Source organism: Bubalus kerabau, chromosome 14 (genome assembly GCF_029407905.1).
Source record: "Bubalus kerabau isolate K-KA32 ecotype Philippines breed swamp buffalo chromosome 14, PCC_UOA_SB_1v2, whole genome shotgun sequence".
In the NCBI taxonomy this organism is placed as follows: domain Eukaryota; kingdom Metazoa; phylum Chordata; class Mammalia; order Artiodactyla; family Bovidae; genus Bubalus; species Bubalus kerabau.
Genome location: NC_073637.1, coordinates 46,044,620 through 46,071,244, shown reverse-complemented (window position 1 = coordinate 46,071,244; position 26,625 = coordinate 46,044,620). Strand labels below are relative to the sequence as shown.

General features: G+C 43.9%; 1 protein-coding gene across 1 annotated transcript in view; it reads left to right on the top strand.

Moving 5' to 3' along the window:
- Positions 1–26,625, top strand: part of ZNF704 (zinc finger protein 704) — a 259,239-nt gene that overhangs the window by 199,593 nt on the left and 33,021 nt on the right. The window contains exons 3-5 of the mRNA XM_055546345.1: positions 1,192–1,295; positions 6,600–6,832; positions 23,339–23,439. Of these exons, the coding sequence (XP_055402320.1) occupies positions 1,192–1,295; positions 6,600–6,832; positions 23,339–23,439 (438 nt within the window). The remainder of the gene's footprint in view (positions 1–1,191; positions 1,296–6,599; positions 6,833–23,338; positions 23,440–26,625) is intronic.

Genomic DNA, 26,625 nt, shown 5'->3' with positions numbered 1-26,625 from the left:
TAACCTCTTCGTCTCAGTGGCTCTTCACGTTAACAGCATAGCAACTACCCTCTGCCCTAGCCTTCTTCTCATAGAATGTGGAAAAGCCAGCACTGGAGTTTAAACACCCCTCACTGCATTTTCTCCCACCCTCTCCATCGCAGTAAATGGGTCCAGTTAATGCTCAAGCCAGACAGTGGAGATGTTCCCTTCTTCCCCCCACACACACCCAGTGCAGCGGCAAGTCCTCCGAGGCACCTGCTGCTGCCCCCGCCCTAGTCCACGAGACTCTTTCCCACGTCTACATTCCTAGAAATTATGTCCTAACTAGCCTCCCTGCATCTATGCTACCTTTCCTAGAACTCATTCTCCATATAGCAGCTCAGGTCATGATTTTTAAAATATCAATCATTTTACATCATTAGACCTGCTTCAAGCCTTCTAGTCACTTCCTGTTCCACCTGGAATAAAATCAAAGCACCTCCCACAGCTAAAAGACCCCACATGACCAGCTCAGCACCACTCTCCCCTTCTCACACCAGCGGGTCACTCTCCAAATATCCAGCGCTGATTTCTGATGCCTCGCCTTCGCACAGCTGTCTTGGCTGCTGGGGGTCAATTTCTCCTCCTCCTCCTTCACAATTCAGCTCAAAGGTCACCTCCTCAGAGAGCCTTCCCTGCCCCCGTTGAGTGCAGCTGTCCACGGTCCTTGTCATGTCACACTGTCTGGGCCTGACATAGCACGTGTCACTACCGGAAATTAGTCTCTCCCTTTTTGGTTGTTTGCTGATCCTGTGTTTCTCCTCACCAGCCGCGTGTGTTGTTTACCACGTATCACCCACGCCTAGAAGAGTCTAGCCCCATGCTTCACTCTGAATAAACACCTGTTAGATGAATGACCAGTGGATGGACCTGACACTTCCTAATATTATATAAAATTTTTTGACACATTGTGCAGCTTGTGGGATCTTAGTTCCCTGAACAAGGATTGAACCTGTTTTGCAGTGGAAGCTCGGAGTCTTAACCGCTGGACCATCAGTAGTATATGGTTTTGACTGAATCACTTAACCTCTGGACTTTGACTTCATCTGTACAATAAAACTAACAAAACATTGCATTTTCATGGGGACAGTCTAGAGGGGTAAACATGTGTGGTAACATGGCACGGAGATGCAGAATGAACAGTGAACCATGTCCCCCCCTGTTTTCCAGGAAATCTTCGGAGGAGCTGGACATGGACAAGGTGACAGCAGCCATGGTACTAACCAGCTTGTCCACCAGCCCTTTGGTTCGGAGCCCTCCTGTGCGGCAGAACGGTAAGCCTGGGGCACGGCACAGGGAAGGGTCCTCTCACGTCAGCAGCAGAGCTTCTCTCTGAGGAAGCTCTTTTCTTTTTCTCTTTTCTCTTCCCCCTTTTTCCTTTTTTTCCAGTTGTTTTTTAATTACACAACACATGAACACACCCGTACTTTAAAATTCAGCCATGTGGTGCACAAACCCGCCCAGTGCCAGTCCCTCCCCAAAGGCAGTCGCTCTCAGCAGTTTGGAACACATCCGTCCAGACTCTGGTCTTTGCACTTACATGCAGACTCATTCCTAACACACACAATGGACCCTCATCCACTAGTGGAAAGGAAGGGAAAATGTGGAAGAAACGGATCCCAGAGCTACCAGCCTCCTTCCTCCTCATCGTCCCAAAGACCCTACTGCATCTCATTCCTACATCCACCCATTGAGTGCACATTTACTGACCTCCACCACCTTTCCAACTTATCTTTAAGAACTTGTGTTCCGTATTGCCCCAGGTAGATGGAGATTGGTCTCATGAAGCTACTTCCCCAGCCTTTTTTTTTTCTTTTCCTGTTTGGTTGGAGGGACAGTTGGACCAAAGAACTCTGAAGATTAAATATTTTGAAAAAGCATTATCCCAGGCTCCTTAATCCATTATTTTATTCAGTATATATTTATTAGGTACCATAACAGATGCAGCCTGGTTTGCTGCAGTTCATGGGATCACAAAAAGTCAGACATGACTTAGCAACTGAACAACAACCATAATAGATGGTTTGAATATATCATTGAAACAGTGTCCATACTCCTAGGTAATGTACAGTCTTTTGGGGGGGAAACTATCACAGCTGTATTAATAGCTAGCATTTATTGAGTACTTAGTATGTGCCATATACTAGGTTTACTTATCTCGTGTAATTCTCACAGTTCTATGAGATGTTATCACTATTTTACAGATGAGTAAACTGAGGCACCTGAGGATTAGCTGAGTTTAAACAGAGCTGAACTTCTTTCCATATCATTCTGATTCCAGATCTCCTGTCTCAGTCATGATATAATATTGACTCATAGAATTCAATATGATAAATCAGTAGGGCAGTAGGAGATGAAGCTGGAGAGCCTGGCAGGAAATCAAGGAGTCATCTGTCTGGTTATGAGTTTGGACATTCTTCTGAGGCTATAGGAGAGCTATTAGATGATTGAAACATTGGAAAGTTATAATTGGGTATACAAGACAAAAACAAAAAATAAACAGAAAAAAACCATGTGTGTGTCCTGAATCTTGGTGGTCACAGTGGGGATGCATATAGGGCATAATTGAGAAATATGAAGAAGGAAGAATCAACAAGACTTGGTGATAGACAGAGAAGATAAAGGAGAAGGAGTGACAAGGGTGACTTCTGGGAAGTCCATTCCCTGTGGTGATGAGCAAAGGCAGAGGAGGAGATCTCTTGGTGAATGTTAGGAGCAAGAGGTGGGGTAGCCGAAGATGAGAGATCTAGCTTGAAACACGTTTAGTAGGGAGAACCTGGGATCATCCAAAGAACAGGATCTGATGGGGTGCTGGGTCAGCCTGGGAGAGAGATCTGGACTGATGAAGAATTGGAAGGCAACATTTTGAAGCCATGGATGTAGATGAGCTAACCCTGGGAGAGCTGTGGAAAAGTAGGGGATAATGAGAAGGTGGCTAAGTGAAAAGTGGTGAGCCTCCTCATTATGTAAGGGAAAGAACCCAGGAAGGGAGAGGGGTAACTGGAGAAGCAGAGGAAAGCAGGAAAGTGTGATTTCATAGAAGTCAAGGGAAAAGCTTGTTTCAAGGAGCGACATCTGATGCTTCAGAAGGTTGAGGTGAAAAGGATTCAATTCTGCATCAAGAAGAATGTCATGGCTTTGAAAAGAGCATTTACAGTGGACGACCCATGGAGCGGAAGCCACATTGCAGATCAGTGAAATGTAGTATTCTGAGGCTGCCGGGTGGAACTTACCAGCCAGGGAAAACCTCCTCTCAAAAGACAGCCTAGTCACTGATGAGCTAGGGTTCCCCCATAATCTGGATATAAGCAGGAGGTGTTAAAATAAATTTGTGGAACATCCATCCAGTCCTCACCCAAACTTAATGCAATCTATTTGGAAGTGGGAAGAATGATCAAGATGCTGGGAATGTAGATCAGTACCAGAAATCAGCAGTGCCTACTGTCTTGATTCCCCACAAGCTGGGGTGATGTCACTTCACGTAGAGTAGCTACCGTGCCCTTGAGATGAGCCTGATCTTTCCTGATATCCTTCTCAGCTCGGCAAAGCTGCAAAAGAAAGATGATAAGAAAAGCAAGGCTGAAGTCATCCCCAAAACCTATTCTAGGAAAAAAGAATTGCAGAATTTCATGGAATCCTCAGGGGAAAACAATAATTTTGATGTACTCATTCTTTTTACTATTGGAATTTTAAAATTGAGAACATTTTTATATTCCTTTGTATTGAAATGTTAGGATCAAAATTAACCTTTTGCATCTTCAATACAAACTTTTCTTAGCATAGTTATAAGGAGTGTTCATTATGACTTAAAAAAATAACTACCCAGATAGTAATCCCAAATTTCTGATGTGTCTCATTTATTCTGCAAAAGGAAGCAAATTCTTAAAAAGGGAAAGGAATTTATGATTATGAAAGCTATTTTTCAGAAATAAAGATTATCTCCAGATTTATTGCATATCAGTGAATTTTTGGAAACTGTTGTGATCCTCTACTGTGCTAGGAAAGGATCATTTTGTTAGGGTGTGGGTCCAAAACGAGGGAGATTCCAGCAAAATGCCTGTCTGAATGTTTAGCAAAAGCTTGTTTAAGATAAGAAGACACTGCTCTCTGAAAAGCACTAGGAACTGGTTCTGACTTTTTTTCTGAAAGATTTATTTCTATATTCCATTGTCCATTGTCTATATTCCATTAAATAGTGTTTCTAAAGGAAATGCCATTCACAGGGAAACAAATAAATTAACTTTTGGCACTGCCAGGAAACAGTGTTAACCACACTGTAACAATAGTTGGCTTCAAAATTATTTCAGTTCCTCATCGGTTCAGTTCAGTTGATCAGTCATGTCTGACTCTTTGCGACCCCATGGACTGGGAGCCCCCCAAGCCTGGCAGCATGCCAGGCTTTCCCGTCCATCACCAACTTCCGGAGCTTGCTCAAACTCATGTCCATTGAGTCAGTGATGCCATCCAACCATCTCATCTTCTGTTGTCCCCTTCTTCTCCTGCCAGTTCCTCCTACTTACCATGATTACAGATCTTGCACCACGAACTTGTTTTATTATACAAGTGTATGCTTTAATATATTTATAAGCCTCCTGGGCCTGCCAAGAGAATTTGTCCACCAGGTAATATTACCTAAGGCTTTATGCTGCTGCTGCTGCTGCTAAGTTGCTTGTCGTGTCTGACTCTGTGCGACCCCATAGACGGCAGCCCACCAGGCTCCGCCATCCCTGGGATTCTCCAGGCAAACTTAGCCTGAAGTCATGTATTGAAAGAGCTTTCTTATTTAGTAGAGGCAACTCCAGTTCAGGGAGTATCTTAGTCTCTATGTAGACCACGGGGAGTGAGATGCTGGTTTGGTTTTGTTAATGCTATCAAGGTGTGAGCTTGCATAACAGACCATGTAATTCTGTTAGAGCTAGGCTTAAATGAGATGGTTAACTTACTTCTGCTATTCAACTTAAAACTTCATTCATCTAACTGAACTTTTTGCTTGACAAAGTTGAGGAATATGCTGGAAACCTATAATTAGGTGAAAATAGTCAAGAAATTTTTTGATGAATGCTAGTACGTTGTTTGTCTTCAGTTCATTACTAATTACACAGATGTTAATAGCATTTCTTTAATGAGGCATTTTGGGATTTTTTTTCCTTCTTGTAGTTAGGATATAGTTTTAATATATTCAAAATGCACATTAATATGGAGGAGAAATTATCCAAAAGAAAGTCAAATTTATACAAATGCTAATTAAGATTGGGCATTTTGAAAAATAAAGCAAATCTTCAGTGATTAAGAGAGCCCCTGAAGACATTCCAACTGGGCAAAAATCTCTCTATATTAGCAAGCATTTCATCATGTTTTCTCCCACAAGTGGAAAAGTAAAATTCAACACCAGTCTTATCAGTAATTATTACCAATAAGTTATTTTCTGATCTCAGCTTTGCCTGAAAAAAAGCTCATACCTGGGGTCTGCAAGTACTGAAGGAGAAGGAGGGCCAACTGGGAGACCAGCATTTGTGACCCTGGCCCATCCTTGTTATGTACTAATCATGGCAAGTCAGTTAATTTCCTGGTGCCTCAGGGACCTCATCTGTAAAATGGGCATAATAATCCTTACTCTGAAAGACAGATATTATGAGAATGCATCAGATTGTGTGAATAAGCTTTGTAAGATGTAAGTGAAATCAAAGTGAAAGTTGCTCAGTTGTGTCCGACTCTTTTCGATCACACGGACTGTAGCCCACCAGGCTCCTCTGCCCATGGAATTCTCCAGGTCAGAATACTGGAGTGGGTAGCCAATCCCTTCTCTAGGGGATCTTCCCAACCCTGGAATCGAACTGGGGTCACCTGCATTGCAGGCGGATTCTTCACCAGCTGAACTACCAGGAAGCCCTTGTAAGATGTAAAACATACACCAAATATAAGGCACAATTATTTGTTATAATAAGCTGGATGACAAATGGCGTTAGGTAACTAATCAGAAATTCTCTCTTAGGTTCTTAAATCTTAGATCAACTCTGTAAATGTATTCCAAAGATCACAGCCCTGTAAGAAATTCCTTTTAAAATGTTAAAATGTGGAGATGGAGTTTGTAGAAATTCCGCAAATCTTAACTCCCTTAGTAACACAGTCCGTAAACACCTAAACTTCCGAAACTTTTTTCCTCCTTGTTGTCATATATTCTCCACTATCATCCTAAAGAACTAGTTTTTGCGTAAAGCAACATCCGTCAGAAAACTCTTAGAAAAGGCCTGTCCTGAGGAGGGCATAGCAACCCACTTCAGTACTCTTGCCAGGAAAATCCCATGGACAGAGGAGCATGGTGGGCTACAGTCCACAGGACAGAAGCGACTTAGCGCGCACGCATATATGGCTAAAACAGATGTTTATAAACAAACTATCATGCAACTTTTTTGAAAGTATAGAGTACAACGTACATACTGAGCTGTTGCAAATTACCAAGTGGGCTGCGGGTGCTTTCACCAGCAGGGAATCTAGGCCCCCACTGCCCCTCTGACCCGGCCTGGATGCCCCTGGAGCCCGGGACTGGGCGCTGACGCTGTGCTTGTGTGCTCCGACAGAGGGCCTGAGCGGATCCTGGAAGGAGGGGGGCGGCGTGCCTTCCAGCACCAGCAGCAGCGGCTACTGGAGCTGGAGCGCCCCTAGCGACCAGTCCAACCCGTCCACGCCGTCGCCGCCGCTGTCCGCCGACAGCTTCAAGCCCTTCCGCAGCCCCGCGCCCCCTGACGACGGCATCGACGAGGCGGAGGCCGGCAACTTGCTCTTTGATGAGCCCATCCCAAGGAAACGAAAGGTTGGTTTCAGGTTTCATTTGGGGGGAACCGGCTTCCTAGGGTGGTGATTTGGGCACTTCTCCAACCAACGACCCTTCTGATTGACAGAAACAGCCCGTGTTCGCCTCTAATATCCTTTGAAGTCTTCAAATAAATTAAGGGTCATGATTAAAGACAAATAGAAATGATTAAAGTATTACTATATTTCTTCCAAGTACGCATCCTCACCCCACTCCCAATCTCATCCCGTCCTCTCCCCTGGTTGTAAATTGCTGCACTGGTAACATCAGGTAACCTAGGAAAGAATCTGCCTGCAATGCAAGAGACTGGGGTTTGATCCCTGGGTGGGGAAGATCCCCTGGAGAAGGAAATGCAACCCACTCCAGTATTCTTGGAGAAGGAAATGGCAACCCACTCCAGTACTCTTGCCTGGAGAATCCCATGGACAGAGGAGACTGGCCGGCTGGAATAGGACTGAGCAACTAACACTTTCACAACACTTCACCTGGGACTTTACCAGTATTTGGAAGTCAAAAAATTGGACTTCAGGCTTGGTTTGGTAATTAACTCACTCTCTTCGTGGGAATTAACTTTTTCATCTGTAAAATAAAATTATGTTTTTCTCTTTTCTGCTTCACAGACTCTTAAAGGACTGTAGGAAAGATTTTCTGACTTATGTTTATAAAACTAGATGTGAAATATACATGAAAGCTAACTTGTAAACATACGTAGTATTTACATGCCCCAAATTATGTATTTATTAAAATTAGAAGTGAAAAAATAGATCTAGCTGATTTAATAAATTAATTTGACTGCACTTGTATTTAATCCTCACAGCAATCCTGTATGGTATTGTTTTCCCATCTTGATAGGAGATTGAGGACCAGGGAAGTTATACATTTAACCCCTGTCATGCAGGTTAGAGGGTTTCCCGGTGGCACTAGTGGTAAAGAACCCACCAATGCAAGAGACCTAAGAAAAGTGGGTTTGATCCCTGGGTCCCGAAGATCCCTTGGAGAAGGAAATGGCAATACACTCCAGTATTCTCGCCTGGAGAATGCCGTGGACAAAGGAGCCTGGCCAGCTACAATCCACAGGGTTGCACAGAGTCGAGAACGACTGAAGCAGCTTAACACACACACATGCAGGTTAGAAAGGGCCAGCGCTGCCATTCAAACCCAGGTCTGCCTAAACCGAAAGCTCATATTCTTTTCATTCTCTTCAGATACATTTAAATGATTATGTTCACTCACAATTTTAAAAAGCATTTCTGTTTCATAGAATAAAGAAATACTACTGCAATATCTGGAAAACGTTGTAACATTATTTTAAAATCTCCATGTAAATAGACATTTAAAATATATTTTAGTTTTTTAGTTTGCAATTGGTAGCTTCATTATTAATGACTATTCACAAACAAAAATCCAAAGAAAACCCTGTGGACTGCAGTGCAACCTATTTTCCCAGTTCATTTCAAAGAGAAAAACAAAGAGATGGCACTGATCCAACACCGTCCGTCCCTGCGTCTCTCTCAGCATCGGGCAGCATGTGTAATTGCTGGTGGTACACGCACTCTGTCTGCCCAGAGAACAAACAGGGCATTGATGTCATCTCTGGTCCTTCCCAAAGGCTGGGGCATGAAGAGTTGCTGTTTCACATACCAGTCCATCGGGCAGGGTCCTGGAGCTGTCCAGGCATCCCGTGGGTCCCCAGAGACCCTGGTCTTGACTACCTGGGGAGGGAGGCCGCACTTGCATCTGTGGGAACCCATAGGCAGACAGCTGTGTGGACCTGGAGTCTGTCCTGTTGCTTCCGGCTGCACAGACTTTCTCTCTGGGGCCTTCAGAGTGTGTGGTCTTGGCTCTCATTAAGCACAGCCAAGCCTGTGGCAAAGACTCACAGCACAGGGAGCTCCCCAGTGCTTGTAAGGTGCCCTGCTGGAAGGCTTATCACAGCTTTTCCTTTCCGACATAGCCACGAGACAAAATTCATACTCTTGCATTGCAGTTCAGTTGCCTTGGTCAGACTTGTATGTAAAGTCTTTAGGCTTCAACTCAATTAGGAGATAGTCAAGTTACCAAATGAAAAGAAAAAAAAAAATCATTACAAACTGGCATTTATTTGAATGGCACAGACCCACTCTTCAGGAGTCTGGGAACCATGTCCCTCCCTCTTTCTTTGTGACTTCTCCCTCCATTCAGACTCTGGATTTCCCCAGGATGATATCAAAAGGATGAAGCTTGTAGTCTCTAATTTTTTTTTTTTTTTTTTTTTTGGTGTAGGATCGTAGTTCCTTGACCAGGAATTGAACCTGCACCCCCTACATTGGGAGCACAAAGTCTTAACCACTGGACCGACACCCAGAGAAGTCCCAAGTAGTCCCTAGTTTTTAATGCATGGACCGAACATAGACCAAGTCATTGTCTTTTGAACTTAGAGTTATTTTGAACAGTGGGAATAACAAGAAAGTAGGATGGTTGCAATTCACGATTCATTTTTTTTAGTGTATCAAGTGAACCGATATTTATTGAGCACCCAACAGGCACAATCTCAATGCCCTGAGATTAAAGTGCAGCCCCTTCCTTCAAGGTCAAAAGCTAGGCAGGTGGACACTGATGTATAAAAAGGCAATAATAATTATGAGCAATAGATGCTGTGCTCAAATGTGGTTCCCAGGTGGCGTTAGTGGTAAAGAACCCGCCTGCCAATGCAGATAGACATTAAGAGTTGCAGGTTTGATCTCTGGGTCCGGAAGATCCCAGGAGGAGGAAATGGTAACCCACTCCAGTATTCTTGCTTGGAGAATCCCATGGACAGAGGACCCTGGCAGGCTATAGTCCATGGGGTCTCAAAGAGTTGGGCAGAACTGAAGCAACTTACCATACACATTATGTGGTAGAAACACAGTAGCTGAAATGCTGCTATTTTGGTTTTTAAAATCATATTTCAAACGATTTCCAAGAGTTAACTGCCTAATCCATAGACAATATGTTCTAGTTGGGGGACACTTTATGAACTCATTTTATTTTCCTCTTCATTCCCTGAGGTTCATAATATCTATTTGAGGCCATGGACTTGTATTGGGCATATGTCCTGTGGGGATTGTTTGAGAACCTTCTAGATCGATATTTTCCAAACTGCATGTCTCAATCCACCGGTGGCTTGTGAATCTTTCTAATGACTGTGAACAGCACATCTTTAGGGAACAGGACAGAATAGGGTGCAATGGACGTAATCAGGCTGAGTGCTGTTCCTTGATGCTTTGCTTTCAGTTGCACACCTATGTGCCGACTGTACAAACTGTGTCTCTTTCTGTGGCTGATGGTCAAAAAAGTTTGGAAGCCCCTGTTCCTTAGGATAAAGAGAGAACATGATAAGTGATAAGTGAAGGTGTCCTGATGAGAAATCGAAAGATCCGCATTCTAGACAACTTTGCTAGCCTGAGAACTTCAGGAAAACACTTCATCTCTCTGATCATCAACTTCTTTGTCCGTTAAACAGGCAAACAGATATTATCAAACCTGTCTCAGGACGATCATGAAGACGAAGTGTGACCAACCATAATTATACAAAGGGCTTATAAGCCCTAAAACTGGAATATAGCAACTTTGTAATAGACCGATTTTAGGACCCTGAAACAAAGCGGGAAGAGGCATACCCTATACTATAATCGTGAAGCAATGACCCTGGTCTTCCTCCTTATGGAAACTTATTTGGAAGTTATCTTAACACTTTTCCTCACTCTCACCTCTTACATGATCCCTGTTCCACTTATGTAAAGAGGAAGAGAGATTCATTGCCTAGATAAGGCATTATCACTGCCTACTCTCAGTGGTGAGCAAGACACAATTGCTGATATTATCAAGTTTATACATACATATATAAATAAATGTATTTGCATACTTTGTTACAGTTTACAAAATGCTTTTAAATGCAGCATGTCATTTAATCATCACGAACATCTTTGGCCTAGTCATATCCCCATTGTGCAGAAGAGGCTCACTGAGGCTATGTGAATTGCCAAAAATCCTGTAGTTTATAATTTTAGAGATAAGATCAGCTTAGTCCGTGGGGTCGCATGGAGTCGGACACGACTGAAGCGACTTAGCAGCAGCAGCAGCTAAAAGAGCAAAGATAAAACTCGAGCTTATTTCAAAGAATCCACATTTCCCTCTGCACCCAGAAGAAAATAACGTGGAAAGAAAACAGTCAGACCCAGCTACAGCCAGCACAACGTGGCAGAGTGGGAGTGGGGTGCAGACGGTTACAAAGAACTCAAAGACAGAGAGAGGAATTCCAGGCTGTCTCCTGAGGCCCGGGTCCCCAGCCTCCAGGATCTAATGCCTGATGATCTGAGCTGGTGCTGATGTAATAATAATAGAAATAAAGTACACGATAAACCATCCCCCCTCCGCGAAACCGGTGCCTCATGCCAAAAAGATTGTGGACCACTGTGCTGGGGTGGAGTGGGGGCGGGAGGGCAGGGGCAGCTTCCGGCAGGAAGGGCACATGGCCCTTTAGCCAAGGTAGGTGGGAACGCGAGGAGGGGAAATGAAAGGCTTCTTTCTCCTGGCTCGGGAAATCAGCCAGCCAACTGCCTCAAGCCCTGTTCTAGCAGAATTTTTCCTCTGGAATTTCAGACTGACTGTACTCAGATGTTGAGAAAAGCCTAGTAGTATGAGCAGGGACTCGGGGAGTACCGGGAAGGTGCAGTTCCTATCCTGACCACAAGGTGATGCAATGGCCCTACATACAGCCGCTCCGGGCGTCTGGGAGAAAACAGTTCTGTGGAAGGCCAGGAGTTAACATTCAATTCCTGAAGACCTCTAGAAAATCAAGAAGGGCTCATAACTAATTAATACTGTGCTTTTTTTTCACGTCAGATTCCTAGTTCAGTCAAATTTGGGATTTGTCCTTTCCCAAACAGGATAAAACCGTTCGGGCTCTGGAATTAGCACCCCAGCTATAATACTCATCAAAGTGTAAAAGTGCTAGTCGCTCAGTCATGTCCGAGTCTTTGCAACCCCGTAGATGCATAGGAATTCAGGCTCCTCTGTCCATGGAATTCTCCAGACAAGAATACTGCAGTGGGTAGCCATTCCCTTCTCCAGGGGATCTTCCCTACCCAGGGATCGAACCCAGGTCTCCTGCATTGCAGACAGATTCTTTACCATCTGAGCCATCAGGGAAGCCCACAGTACTCATGTGAGCGTAGCAAATAACTTGACCTCTCTAAGGCTCAGTTTCCACATCTGTAAAATATGAAAAATGATGGCACCGTAATGGTCAAGTTGTTGTGAGGGGCTGGCTGCTAGTATTTTGCTTTCCTTTTTACCCACTTGACAACGGACTGAATGGCATTTGAGAAGCGTTGAGTGTGGACAGGGAAGGCTGCCTGCCTCCATCCTCTGTCCTGGACCCTTAGGACCAGGTGGCCCCTCGGCCACCTCAGTCACCTTGGGCTTATTTAGGGTTAGTGGGAGAGGCCAGCCTGTGTGAGATTAGGGGTGAAGGAAGCAATGACATTGGCAGAAATCGGGGCCTCCAAGGAAACCTGACTCAGGACTCTGCATTTCAAAACATCAGCACGACTCAAAAGCAATTGCAAAATTCCAGTCTTCATCACTTTCATTTATCCCACAGGCGTCTTGACCATGAACCACTTTACCTATAGACTGGGGAGAATCTCAAGTCAAAGGGAAAAAAATAGCTCTGGTCACATAATGTACTTCGCTCATCATTGTACAGTAGTAAACAGTGAATTAATCATTTGCTCCACTCTGTATGTTCGATCTTTTGGAATCAGAGAGCAGTGAATCACTTTTAAGTTGTGAATGACTGCTCCAGAAAGCAAACAGACCCTCACGGCCCTCACTGTTATGCCTGTTGCCAGTCTCCAGGCTGACTTAATTCCTAACCCACTAATTTTGAGCAGAGAAGTGCCTTCTGTAAGAAGAACTGCTGCTCCAGAAATAGACCCATCTGTTAGAAGTGCTGGGGAGGGCAGTGCTAAGAAAAGCCGCTCGGGGTCACACCGTGTGGATCTCAGGGTGATGCCACAGCATCGCCTGCCAGAGTCAGAGAGCTGATTGACCTCGGGGAGGATCCGGGTAAAGACGGGAGATCTAGGCAATTTAATGACAGCATCTTAGAATAGTCTGCCAGGCAGTGTGTGGTCCAGGAGCACGAAGGACTTCAAAAATCATCAAGCCCAAGCTCAACCTTTCCAAGTTACAGGACTGCTTGGATCATGTCTGGAAATGTACAGATGTCCCCAAAGATGAGATGCACTTTTAGAATTCACTGATGGAGAAAATTTAATGATTAGGGATTTCTATTAATTAAGGAATACTTTAGTTTGTGGTTTTAGACATCATTTAAAATTGACTCCGTAGTTAGGTATCATGTCCACACAATCAAACGAACCCACTTTAAACATATCATTCAGTGAGTTTTAACTAATGTTTCCACATGAGTAATCACCACTCTGATCCAGGCCAGCAGTTCTTGTGTCCTCTGGAGTCAAATGCTGCCCCCCAACTCAGACAGGCAGCCCTGATTCTGTCACCAGAGATTAATTTTGCCTGTTGTAAATGGAATCAGACAGTGTGCACTTTTTGGAGTACAAAGTACCAAGTGTGGGCAACAGCAACTCTCATTCATTTCTCTTAGGACTGTAAAATGGTACAACCCCTTTGTAAAGCAGTTTGGCAGTTTCTTATAAAGTTAAGGATATACTCACCATATGACCCAGTAATTCCACTCTCAGATATTTACCTAAGAGATAAGAAAGCATGTCCACAAGAACACTTGTAGACAAGTTTCATAGACGTTGTATTCATTGTCCCCCCAGACTAGAGACCTGTTTCCATAAACAGGGAAGTGGATAAATAATTTCTGGTACATATACACAACGGAATTCTGTACCGCAGTAAAAGGGAACTAATGACTGAAGTATGAAATGGGGTGAAGCTCAAAAAAAAATATGCTCAAACATAGACACCAGATACATGAGAATATGTTCTGTATTATTCCATTTACAGAAATCTTTTTGTTGTTTTTAAATTTTATGTATTCACACAGCATCCATAAATGGCACATAGGTGGGAAATGTTTAATCCCTGCTTAATACATATTTGAATTTACCTATACAACTCATGGATCCGAAGTTACTAATCTTGTTCAGTGTTCTCATTTTACAAATAAAGAAAGAAAGCCCCAAACTAGTGAGACGACATGTACAAGGCTGCTGTCCCAGTAAAGAACTGGAATGCCTACAACTTCTAACAGTTATTGATTGTTTTAAAGACATTATTTGTCAGTCTTTTGGAACCTGCTGAGGGTCTGAGTGGACTTCTCGATCCTGAAAGAGTGACTGGAGCCTCTGCCAAAGCTTTGGGTTCCCGGGAGACAGGCTGAGGAAACCTGTGTGATGCCACACGCTCACCTGTGCAGAATAACTGGACTGTCTTCTCTCTGGGAAGTTTGGATGCATGAATATCAATCCATCCTTTATCCCAACACTCACACACACACCAATTGCCAAATAAAGGCACTTGGCATTAACCCCAGGCTGCTATCTGGTAAACCAGTCATGTGATGCTTAAAGTCCTACATATGTACCTTCTGGAATATAGCTGGAATTGAACTTATCCCTGGCATTTTGTATAGGTCACAATCCAGCCATGTGTGCACACTTGTAACTGAAGGTGTGCCACAGCAGTGGCCACAGGACTGGAAAAGGTCAGTTTTCATTCCAGTCCCAAAGAAAGGCAATGCCAAAGAATGTTCAAACCACCGCACAATTGGACTCATCTTACACGCTAGCAAAGTAATGCTCGAAATTCTCCAAGCCAGGCTTCAACAGTACGTGAACTGTGAACTTCCAGATATTCAAGCTGGTTTTAGAAAAGGCACAGGAACCATAGATAAAATTGCCAACATCTACTGAATCATCAAAAAAGCAAGAGAGTTCCAGAAAAACATCTGTTTCTGCTTTATTGACCATGTCAAAGCTTTTGACTGTGTGGGTCACAACAAACTGGAAAATTCTGAAAGAGATGGGAATACCAGAACACCTGACCTGCCTCCTGAGAAATCTGTATGCAGGTCAGGAAGCAACAGTTAGAACTGGACATGGAACAACAGACTGGTTCCAAATAGGAAAAGGAGTATGTCAAGGCTGTATATTGTCACTCTGTTTATTTAACTTATATGCAGAGTACATCATGAGAAACGCTGGACTGGAAGAAACACAAGCTGGAATCAAGATTGCCAGGAGAAATATCAATAACCTCAGATATGCAGATGACACCACCCTTATGGCAGAAAGTAAAGAGCCTCTTGATGAAATTGAAAGAGGAGAGTGAAAAAGTTGGCTTAAAGCTCAACGTTCAGAAAACTAAAATCATGGCATCTGGTCCCATCACTTCATGGGAAATAGGTGGGGAAACAGTGAAAACAGTGTCAGACTTTATTTTTGGGGGCTCCAAAATCACTGCAGATGGTGATTGCAGCCATGAAATTAAAAGATGCTTACTCCTTGGAAAGAAAATTATGACCAACCTAGACAGCATATTAAAAAGCAGAGACATTACTTTGTCAACAAAGGTCCGTCTAGTGAAGACTATGGTTTTTCCAGTGGTCATGTATGGATGTGAGTGTTGGACTATAAAGAAAGCTGAGTGCTGAAGAATTGATGTTTTTGAACTGTGGTGTTGGAGAAGACTTTTGAAAGCCCCTTGGACTGCAAGGAGATCCAACCAGTCCATTCTAAAGGAGACCAGTCCTGAATATTCACTGGAACGACTGGTGTTGAATCTGAAACTCCAGTACTTTGGCCACCTGATGGGAAGAACTCATTGGAAATGACCCTGATGCTGGGAAAGATTGAAGGAGGGAGGAGAAGGGGGCGACAGAGGATGAGATGGTTGGATGGCATCACCGACTCCATGGACATGAGTTTGGGTAAACTCTGGGAGTTGGTAATGGACAGGGAGGCCTGGTGTGCTGCAGTCCATGGGGTCTCAAAGAGTCGGACATGACTGAGTGACTGAACTGAACTGAACTGAAGGTGACTTCAGAAGTCATCTTATCAGTCCTGTGTACCAGTCTGGGTTCAATCAGGAAAATAGAAGCCACTCCATGTATCCTAAGTATGAAATAAGTCAAAACCAGCATGAAGCTTGCCATGGAGAGGGAAGCAGAGAAAAGATGAAGGAAGACTTGGCCAAAGATCTCAGCCTATTGCTCCAGAGCAGTTGATATCAGAGACATTCTGGGAGCTGCCACAAAGGTGATGAATCTCCAGGAAGTTCTCTCCAACCATCGTAGCCCACAAGGCCAAAGCTGAGTGATTCAAAGAAGCAGTTCCTAGAAGCTGCTGCGAATGTTGCACTGAGCATGTGTGAGATTCCTTGAGTCTGCTTATAACTGCCAGGCTGTTGTTTAGTCACTAAGTCATGTTCAACTCTTTTGCAACCCCATGAACTATAGGCTGCCAACTCCTGTGTCCATGGGATTTCCCAGGCAAGAAACTGAAATGGGTTGCCATTTCCTTCTCTCCAGGGTGTGGAACCTGTGGCTCCTCCATTGGCAGGCAGGTTCTTTACTGCTGAACAACCTGGGAAGCCCAACTGCCAGGAGCTTCAGCTAAACCAGGGAGATGCGTGGAGGACCATAGCTCGTTGAGGTTCCCAGCCAACAGTGGCCTCTCCCTACCTCGGACAACCCAGCTTGGTGAACATCTGCTGAAGCTGGGAAGAGAAGCCAGGGCTGAGGCACAGATGGTCATGTTCAGACTTGGCAGCTGCAACTCCGCCTGCCGCTTTGCTTAATTTGGCTTCTTTGGGCGGCGAGCTTGGACCCATGCAGCAATCTGGGTGCTGTTTATTTAGCTATGTTTTCCTGTTCTCCTCCTCCCATGGCTGGCTTTCCTTTAGCGTAACAGGGAGTAGTTCTGTAGACAAAAGATTTCTTTCCACTGGAAGTAATCAGAGTACTCTGAAAAGTACTTAACCACTATTTAAGGCAAGAGCCCCCAACCTCCATAATCTAATTCCTAATGATCTGAATTGGAGCTGTGGTACTAATAATACAAATAAAGTCCACAATAAGTGTAATGCACTTCATTCATTCCAAAACCACCCCCCAACCCCAGTCCATGAAAAAATTGTCTTCCACGAAACTGGTCTTTGGTACCAAAAAAGGTTGCTTGAGTGCTTAATCACTCAGTCATGTCTGGCTCTTTTAGACCCTATGGACTGTAGCCTGCCAGGCTCCTCTGTCCATGGGATTTTCCCTCCATGAGTACAGGAGTGGGTTGCCATGCCCTCCTCCAAGGGATCTTCCCAATCCAGGGGTCAAACTGCATCTTCTGCATTGTAGGTAGATTTTTTTCACCACTGAGCCACTGAGAAAGCCCACCAGAAAGGTTGGGGACCACTGATTTAAGAGACCTTATGGTCTGACATACCTTCACCTAGGTAGAAAGAAGTCACTTGATTGCATTAAAGTTGAGGTGCTTGTGCTAGTCTAATTGTATTCTCTAAAAATTAATCAAGCAAGTATTAATATTATAGGTTGACTTCTATTTTAATTTAAAGTAGGGTAATTTTTATATTTTGCATCAACAACTCAATGGATGTGACTTTGAGCAAGCTCTGGGAGATAGTGAAGGCCAGAGGAGCCTGGCATGCTGCAGTCCATGGGGTTGCAAAGAGTCAGACACGATGGAGCAACTGAACAGCAACGCAATTTCTATGTTTGGAAATTAATGTAAAAATAAGATACCCCTCCCCAATATTTCCACCATGCAATAATACATTTTTATTTGTTTTACATACCCCCCAAAATATATAATGTTGTTTATGTTCTTTTGTAACCTACTTTTTCCCCATTTCAATCCAGGTCCTCGGGGAAGTTGATGGTGTTCTCAGATGGGGTAACTGAGAAGAGTTTAATAAAGAGGCTCTTTATAAAGGAGTAAATAGGGCTAGAAGAAATCAGAAGGGATGATGCAGTATCCCATGGGCAAAAGAGAAGCAAGAAGGAATAAAACTGATCATTTTTCTTCATATCCATTACCTAATTTTCTTTGGGCAACAGATTTCTTTAGAGCCCTTAGTATGAGCCCAGAAAATTATGAATATAAGTAAAGAATCCACCTGCAATGCAGGAGACCCTGGTTCAATTCCTGGGTCAGGAAGATCCCCTGGAAAAGGGATAGGCTACCCACTCCAGTATTCTTGGGCTTCCTTGGTGACTCAGTTGGTAAAGAATCCACCGGCAATGCAGGAGACCTGGGTTCAATCCCTGGTTTGGGAAGATCCCCTGGAAACCCACTCCATTATTCTTGCCTGGAGAATCCGCATGGACGGAGGAGCCTGGTGGGCAATAGTCCATGGGGTGGCAAAGAGTCAGATGTGACTGACCGACTAAGTACACAGCACAAGCACTTGTAATTGGTAGTTCTCCAAAATCCAAGGGATTTAGAGAGGATATTGGTCAGCTTCATTGTATGTGGAGGGTTTGACACCTCTGAATCAGCTAGTTCCTTCTAAGGAAAGGAGTTATACAAATGACATTTATTTTTCTATCATCAGTACCAGGCTTTATTAATCAATTCAAGAAGCAAATGCTTGACATGTTATTGCAAGAACCAGGAACGGGAGTTTTATCAATAATACTTGTTATGGGACAGAAATGCCAGTGTGATTGTCATTTCCCTAAACAGTTGGCAATTTGACCTTTTAAGAAATTCCTAAGATGTAGGAGGAATTTGGCTCTGCATGTTGTATAATACTATTATATTAATTTCAAAAGACTATTAATAACTGACTAATTGTTGCACATGCATGCATGTGAAGTCCATTCAGTTGTGTCCAACTCTTTGCAACTCTATGGGCTGTAGCCTGTCAGGCTCCTCCATCCATGGGATTCTCCAGGCAAGAATACTGGAGTGGGTTGCCATGCCTTCCTCCAGGGGATCTTCCAGACCCAGGGATCAAACCTACATTTCTCACGTCTCCTGAATTGGCAGGCAGGTCCCCACTGGCGCCACCTGGGAACATCAAGTGATACTAAGTCACATATTCCTTCTTAAGCCACTTTCTGCTATTTGTGCTGGTAATACCACCCTATCTTGATTACCACTACTGCCCACACCCTTTCTCTCTGTCTTTTCCTTCTCAGTCTCCTACATGAAATACTGGATCTGCAGTATGCTGGGCCTTCTAATTGTCTCTAGCTGTATTTCCCCCTAGATGGTCTCATCTAGATCTGTTTTAAGAATTCCTTCAGGTTCTGACTCCAAATGTATATCTCTAGACCTGACTTCTTCTCAGTTTCAGGCTCATAGATCCATTGTCCTACTTGCCAGTAGGTATCTCAAAATGAATGTATCCCAAAGAGAACCACAACTCCCCTCGCTACAGAACTCATCTTTAATGCCATCCCTTTTAACATTCCTCATGCTCAACCCAACAACAGGTTCTGTTGGATCTCCCTCCCAAATGGACCCTGACTGTGCCTACTTATCTCTGTTCTCACGGCCCAAGCCTTCTTCAAGCCGCCATCTTTTCTAACCTGCAGTAGCACCACACTGGTGACCTTATTTTTCCTCCCAGAACAGAACAGAGTGAGCTTGTCTTTTCTTTTTGGCCATACCACACAGCTTGTTGGATCTTAGTTCCCCAGCCAGGGATCCGACTCACACCCCCTGCACTGGAAACATGGAGTCTTAACCACACTGGACCACTAGGGAAGTCCAAGAGTAACGTTTTCTTAAAATCTAAATCATATAATATCACTCCCCGACTTCAACCCCTTCAGCAGCTTCTTTATTTTGGAATAAAGTCCAGATTCCTTACCCTTACCTACAAGACCCTGCATAATCCTTCTTGCCTCCATGGCCCTCCTTGCCTCTTCACATGATCTCAAACAGATCACACCATCTCTCCTTTCCCTCCAAACTAACTGTTCCTTTCTGGCCCTACAGTATGTCAAGTTCTTCTGCATCTTCACAGCTCTCATTAACTCTTCCTTCTACCTGGAAAACCCTAGCTCATAGCATGGTTGGCTCCTTTTCCAGCCTTCAGGTCCCAGCTCACAAGTCACCTTCTAGAGGCTTCGTCTGACCTAGTGTTTCCCATCCCCATTTCCAGAAACATTACCATACCTGAAACAGTCATCATTTGTGATCATTTCTGTCTCTCCCCCATTAGAATGTAAGTTCCTGAAGAACAGCTTCTTTTCTTTCCATCATAGCCACTGGAATATTCCTTGCTAAGTAGCTATTTAGTTTAATGAATAAAGGAATACCATCAGCAAGAAGGCTTGGAATGAATGAAAAAGTGCTTTCATCTATCTTGACTTCATTTCCAGATGGATATTTGGACTCTCAGATACCTGTAATTTTGGTTTGAGTCATTAATTCCCTTAAGTGGAAGATATTTTTTAATAGAACAACTTCATTGTTTGAAAAATGAGCAGAAAGCACTCATAGGGTGAGGATTTATTCATTAATATTGTCATTATCTGTTCTGAATTAAAAAAAAAAAATCAAGCCAAATTCTTTTTTGTGAACCTTGGGGCTGGAGTAGGGGGGAGGGAAGGTTTTAAATTCTCCCCCTTTGGTTCATCTTCCATCTCATGCATTTGGATCAGTGGCTCAAGAAGATCAGGGAGCCTGAAATTTGTGAATGGTCTCCTTAGAATAAACACCAGCTCTTCATGATAGTGTACTTTAAAGTGTCCTAATTCTGTCTCTGCTTCTCAGCTCCCCTCACATCCCTCTCTCTGTTTCTGCTCCAGCTCTTTGCTGCTGCAGCTCCTAGAGCTCAGTACTGCTCATTGCAGCAGGAAGCATGGGCAAGCTGTCCACAGTGCCTGGGAGCTGCAGTAGGAATGGCTAGGTTGCAGTGTCAGGAAGGCCAGCCACCTGGGACCTCTGGGAACCCCAGGCCCCTGGGCTCACGAAGCTCACAGGAGGCGTGGGCTCCTTCTTGCTGTCACTAATCTATCCATTGCAACGGACTGTAGCCATGTGCCACTGTGCTGTGTCTTCAACTTGCCACCCCGAAAGTGATCATTCCCAGCACACAGGATACTCCTCACTTCTGCAAGTTTCTAGGTATTTTGTTTCAATTGAGAAAGATTTAGGTGGGGGTGACTGGCTGAATCAGGATACTAATTCCATCATAATAGCCAGTGAGTCATCCTCTAAATGTGTAAATGATGGCTTTCTAGAACAGGGCTTGAGAGCAGAAATCCTACTAGACTTGTAAACAAACCTACAGCAATTCCGTCAGTTCAGGGAAGGTGTCATTGTTTATTGGTCAGGGGAGGCTTACGGTTGAAACAACCCATTTCCAAACTTCAGTGGCTTAACTCCATAAAGGATTTCTCATGTCACAATCCAATCAGGTCAGCAGGAGTGATGAAGGGGTGTTTCTACTCTACACATTCTCCAGGGACCCAGGCCCCTTCCTCCCAGTGCAGAGATTCTTAACTTGGAGTCCACAAGTCCCATAAAGGGAGTGGAAAGAATTCAGGGAGTCTATGAAATTAGATGGGAGAAAAAGTATATCTTTATTTTCATTAATGTTTTAACTATAATTTAGCATTTCCTACAATTATGATTGGAGACATCAAACCACAATAGTATTAGTGCCTCCTGTGACTTTTCTACCAATACGAAACACGGATGTTTTCATATCACCTTACAATCTTAGCAGATATCATGAAATGTCATTTATGTACAATGCTACTTTGAAATTATGGTAGTTACTAAATTCACTTAAAGATCTTATTAGTTTATGTGTTAAAGGGTATATATATTACCACTTCACAAAATTTTTTAATATTTTTATAAGTATTTCAGCACACTCACAGTGTTTTTAATCCTGTGTATTTTATTTTAAACATTATTAATAAAAACATTACTTTAAGAAGGGGTTCATAGAATTTAGCAGACTGCCAAAAGAATTCATAGCCAACAAAAGATTAAAAATCCCTAAAGTACAAGTTCTGACTGTATAGCAGAGGGAACTATATTCAATAGCCTATGATAAACCATAATGGAAAAGAATATAGAAAAGAATGTATAGCTGAATCATTTTGCTGTACAGCAGCATTAACACAACATTGTAAATCAACTATACTTCCATTTTAAAAATATTTTTTTAAAAATTCCTGAGGCACTACTGTCCCCTAAGTCCTTGGGTATCCCCTACCTCTAATCAGCGAAACAGGCTGGAGTGACATTGACAAGTAGTTTAGGGACAAGGCTTAGAAGGAATGTATGGCACTTCTGCCCTTATTCCATTGGCCGTAGTTCAGTCACATGACTTCACCTAACTTCAAAGGGGGCTGGGAAATGAAGTCTAGCTGTGTTCCCAGGAGGAATCAAGGATGGGGCTTGGTGAGCACATGGGAGAAAACTCACTCCCTGTCAAATTCACTCCAGGAAGTATATCATAATAAGATCATAATGGCTGCCATTGGTTGAATAATTACTCCTGTCAGTATTGTGCTAAACGATTTTGCTTTCGTGACCCTATTTAATCATCATAATAACCCTATGAGACAGGTACTATTGTTCTTACTTGATAAATAAGAAAACTAGAACTTGAGAGAGTAAGTCCAAAATCAGTGCTCTCAATCACTTTGCTGGACTGTTTTGGAAAACTTCTAAGATCCTTATAGGAGAAGATAGATTTGTGTCCTGGTGGAGAGAGTAGTTCCAGGAGCCAGACTTCCAAAATTCACATTCTGGTTTTGCTCGAAGCTGGCTCCATTGACTAGGCATGTTTTACTGAAGCTTTCCATGAATCTGTAAAATGGTGATGATAATAGTATTCATCTTTTAGGATTAAATGAGATAAACTCTTAGACTAGCACTTGGCACATAGTAAGTGCTCAATGAATATTCTAAAATTCACTGTCATTAATGCCGGGTTTCCCTCGTGGCTCAGATGATAAAGAACCCACCTGGAATGCAGGAGACCTGAGTTCCATCCCTGGGTTGGGAAGATTCCCTGGGGAAGGGCATGGCAGCCCATTCTAGTATTCTTGCCTGGAGAATCTCCATGGACAGGGGAGCCTGGTGGGCTACAGTCCATGGGATCGTGAAGAGTCGGACATGACTGAGCGACTAAGCACAGCACAATGCCTGAAAGACACTGTAACCACCTTAAAAAAAAGTGAACTAATGGGGTGGGAGGGAGGTTCAAGAGGGAGCAGATATATATATACCTGTGGCTGATTCATGTTGATGTATGGCAGACACCAATGCAATATTGTAAATCAATTATCCCTCGATTAAAAATAACTTTTTTAAAAAGTAAACTAAATGTTCCAGCAGGGCTCGGTATTTAAGAAGGAAGCAAGAAAATCTCTGAGGTCACTAAGATCCTCACCTGGGGGGTTTCCTAGAATGGTGTGCTGAGTTATAGTCAAGAGACTGGGAAGCTGTTATGTTGATGGGTTAGTTTTCATTTTAATGTAACCTTGTCTTCCCTTTCTAGAACTCCATGAAGGTGATGTTCAAATGCCTCTGGAAGAACTGTGGGAAGGTTCTGAGTACTGCAGTGGGTATCCAGAAGCACATCCGGACCATTCATCTCGGGTAAGGAGCCCTCTCTTTGGAGCTGGGTGTATCTCCATCAAGTTCAGTCCAGGACCACCTACACTCAGAATTACACTTCTCATTGTGCCTTAAAAATTCTGAACACAGAAACAGAGACTGGGCCTGCGTGGTCTTCCTAATCACTCTGGAGATGGCCACTGCAGATAATACAGGCCAGTGTGGCAAGTGGAAAGAACATGGACTTAGAGCTGTGAAGCCTCCCTAATACACTCACCAAGTGATATTAAGCAAGCTGCTGCTTGAAGCCTCAGTTCCCTCTGAAAAAGAAACTCAGAATATCCGCCCTGCAGGGTCATGTGTGATGGTCAAAAATAAAATGTATGTAAGAGTGATTTGTAAAAGATGGAGCACCAGGGTAGGGTAGGGTAAGGAGTCCTTAGACCCCCTGAAAATGTTTGTAAAATTATATGTGCAATTTTTTTCCCCAGTGGAGTGTTAATGACTTTGTGCCTCAAAGGCAGACATAGCCTGAAAAGGGTTTAAGAACCACAGTGACAATCAGTCTTGCTATTCTTATGAAGCCTGATGACCTGCTCTATCCTTTTCTGTTGCCCAAATAAGTCCTTTATTTGTACAACAGACACATTTCCCTGTGTTATACAAAACCTTTCTAAGGAAAGATAAAACAAAGTTTTGCGCAGCAGGGATTAGGGGCCACTCCAGAAGGGCTGTGGTGGTACAGCCTCTTGTTCTTTAGTCTGTGGGTCTTTCTTGTCCAGGGATGTGGAACTAAGAAGGGATCTCGAAAAGCTGTAAGTGATAAACAGTGTGCACAAGGCAAAGCCAGACACATGACTGAGCCCCCAAATGCTTGGACACAGAGGGGTCCTTTCAAAAAGATGTTGTTGGTGTTCATTCGCTAAGTCATGTCTCTTTGCAGCCTCATGGACTGCAGAATACCAGGCTTCCCTTCTTCCTGAGTTGACTCAAACTCATGTCCATTGAGTTGGTGATACCACCCAACCATCTCGTCCTCTGTCACCCCCTTCTCCTCTTGCCTTTGATATTTTGCAGCATCAGGGTTGTCTTCAATGAATCAGCTCTTCGCATCAGGTGGCCAAAGAATTGTAGCCTCAACTTCAATGTCAGTCCTTCCAATGAATATTCAGGGTTGATTTCCTTCAGGATTGACTTCTTGGATCTCCTTTCTGTGACTGCTGAGAAATAAGCACTACAGGCACTTGGCCCAGCCAAGGATAAATTTAGGCAAGGCATCATCCATAAAAAGTGATAGAAAAAGAAAACAAGAACGGGTTCCAAGGTGATTTTGCTGATTCCTGTGGGTGGGCTCCTGCCATGGCTGGAGAGAAGCAGGAATCCAGCTCCCTCACCCATAGGCTGGGGATACTGGGGACATAGCCAGACCTTTCCAGGGCATGGCATGTGAAAAATCACCAAGCACCATGGTCATGGCCCAGCAAAGCAGGGCTTCCGCTCCACTAGCCAGAGGGTCCACTCCACCCTCCAAGAAACCCCACACAGAATCCACTCCTTCAGGGAAGGACACCCCACGGTGTCTTCCCTCAACTCTCACCATCAGGACAGCTCACAGTGTAAATACCTCAGTTAATTTGAACGTTTAGAAAGAGCTTTCTGAAGCTAGATTCAGGAGCTGCGGGTCTTTGTTTTAAAGTCCATCTCCCCCAAAAGTCAAATAATATTCAGCACCACACAGAAACACATACCCTATCTGTGTGTTTATAGACTGAGTGGCATCACATGATTTTCTTTAGCGCTTCCAGGGTGCTCTCCTGGTGGGTGAAATTCAAGTACAGCAGGCGCTGTATTTGCTCCCCTGGGATTCCCTTTTTACTCTGCATGCTTCACATGGCCTTGATGAGTTAGAATCCCCATCTCTGCCAGCCACTACCCAGGAATGTGCCTGGGAGCCTATAGGAGGATGGGGCAGTTTTTAATGAGTGTTGATTGGCTTGTGAAGAAGGGAGCTTAGCCCAAGCCCCAAAATACGTATCTTGCGTCTGATACAGCTGCAGTGCACACCACACCAGCATAAGAAGTGCTCCGTTTTTCTCGTAATTCTCACTCCGTTCTTACACACCAGGGGCTGATCCTGATTTATCCCCGTGTAGGACACACGATGTTCCCCAGGCCTGCGTGTCTATTAGTAGCACTCGGCAGCCGGTAGCGACTCGGCTCGCCCTTTCCTGGAGAGGAAGTGGGGACAGGAATAGAACAGATGCACATTCTTCGGCCCACTCTCTGGGGTCTTTGATGCTTTGCTTGTAGGAGAGCCAAGCCCTGCCTGACCTGATACGGAGCAGACACCTCCCTAGACGCCTCAGGCAGAGAGCTCAGGGGAAACAGAGCCAGGCTGGGAGAAGCCGCTGATCTGGCTGAACAGCAAGGCCCAGGAGAAAGGGAGATTTGTATTTTAGGTTCTGTGCAGGGATTGTCAGTGGGAAAAAAGTTTATTCTGAGTCAGTGCCCTGCTCCTGCCAGATATGGTCATGAAACTTGGAGATGCCCCAGGAAAGCAACATTTACAGATCCCATCCCATAAAACCAGCTGCAAGAATGTGCATCATTTCCCTAGAAATCCTCAAATCCAACAAATATTAGTTATTTGACAGGCTTCCCAGGAGGTCCAGTGGTAAAGAATCTGCCTACCAATGCAGGAGATGCAAGAGACGCCGCTTCGATCCCTGGGTCGGGAAGATCCCCTGGAGAAGGGCATGGCAACCCACTCCCGTATTCCTGCCTGGAAAATCCCATGGACAAAGGAGCCTGGTAGGCTACAGTTCATGGGATTGCAAAGAGTTGGACACTACTGAGCCCACACACACACACACACCCTTGACAGTTATTTTCTTTTCCATAAAACTTACTGTGGAAAAACACAATTTTCTGTGTCTCAGAAGAACCTGTGGAAGCACCAGAAGATACTTTTCCTGATGATAGTAAACACTGAGTCTTTCTAGCATCAGCCTTATTTTTATTTAATAAACATTTAGTGCTTATTGATGCTTTTGAACTGTGGTGTTGGAGAAAACTCTTGAGAGTCCCTTGGACTGCAAGGAGATCCAACCAGTCCATTCTGAAGGAGATCAGCCCTGGGATTTCTTTGGAAGGAATGATGCTAAAGCTGAAACTCCAGTACTTTGGCCACCTCATGCAAAGAGTTGACTCATTGGAAAAGACTCTGAT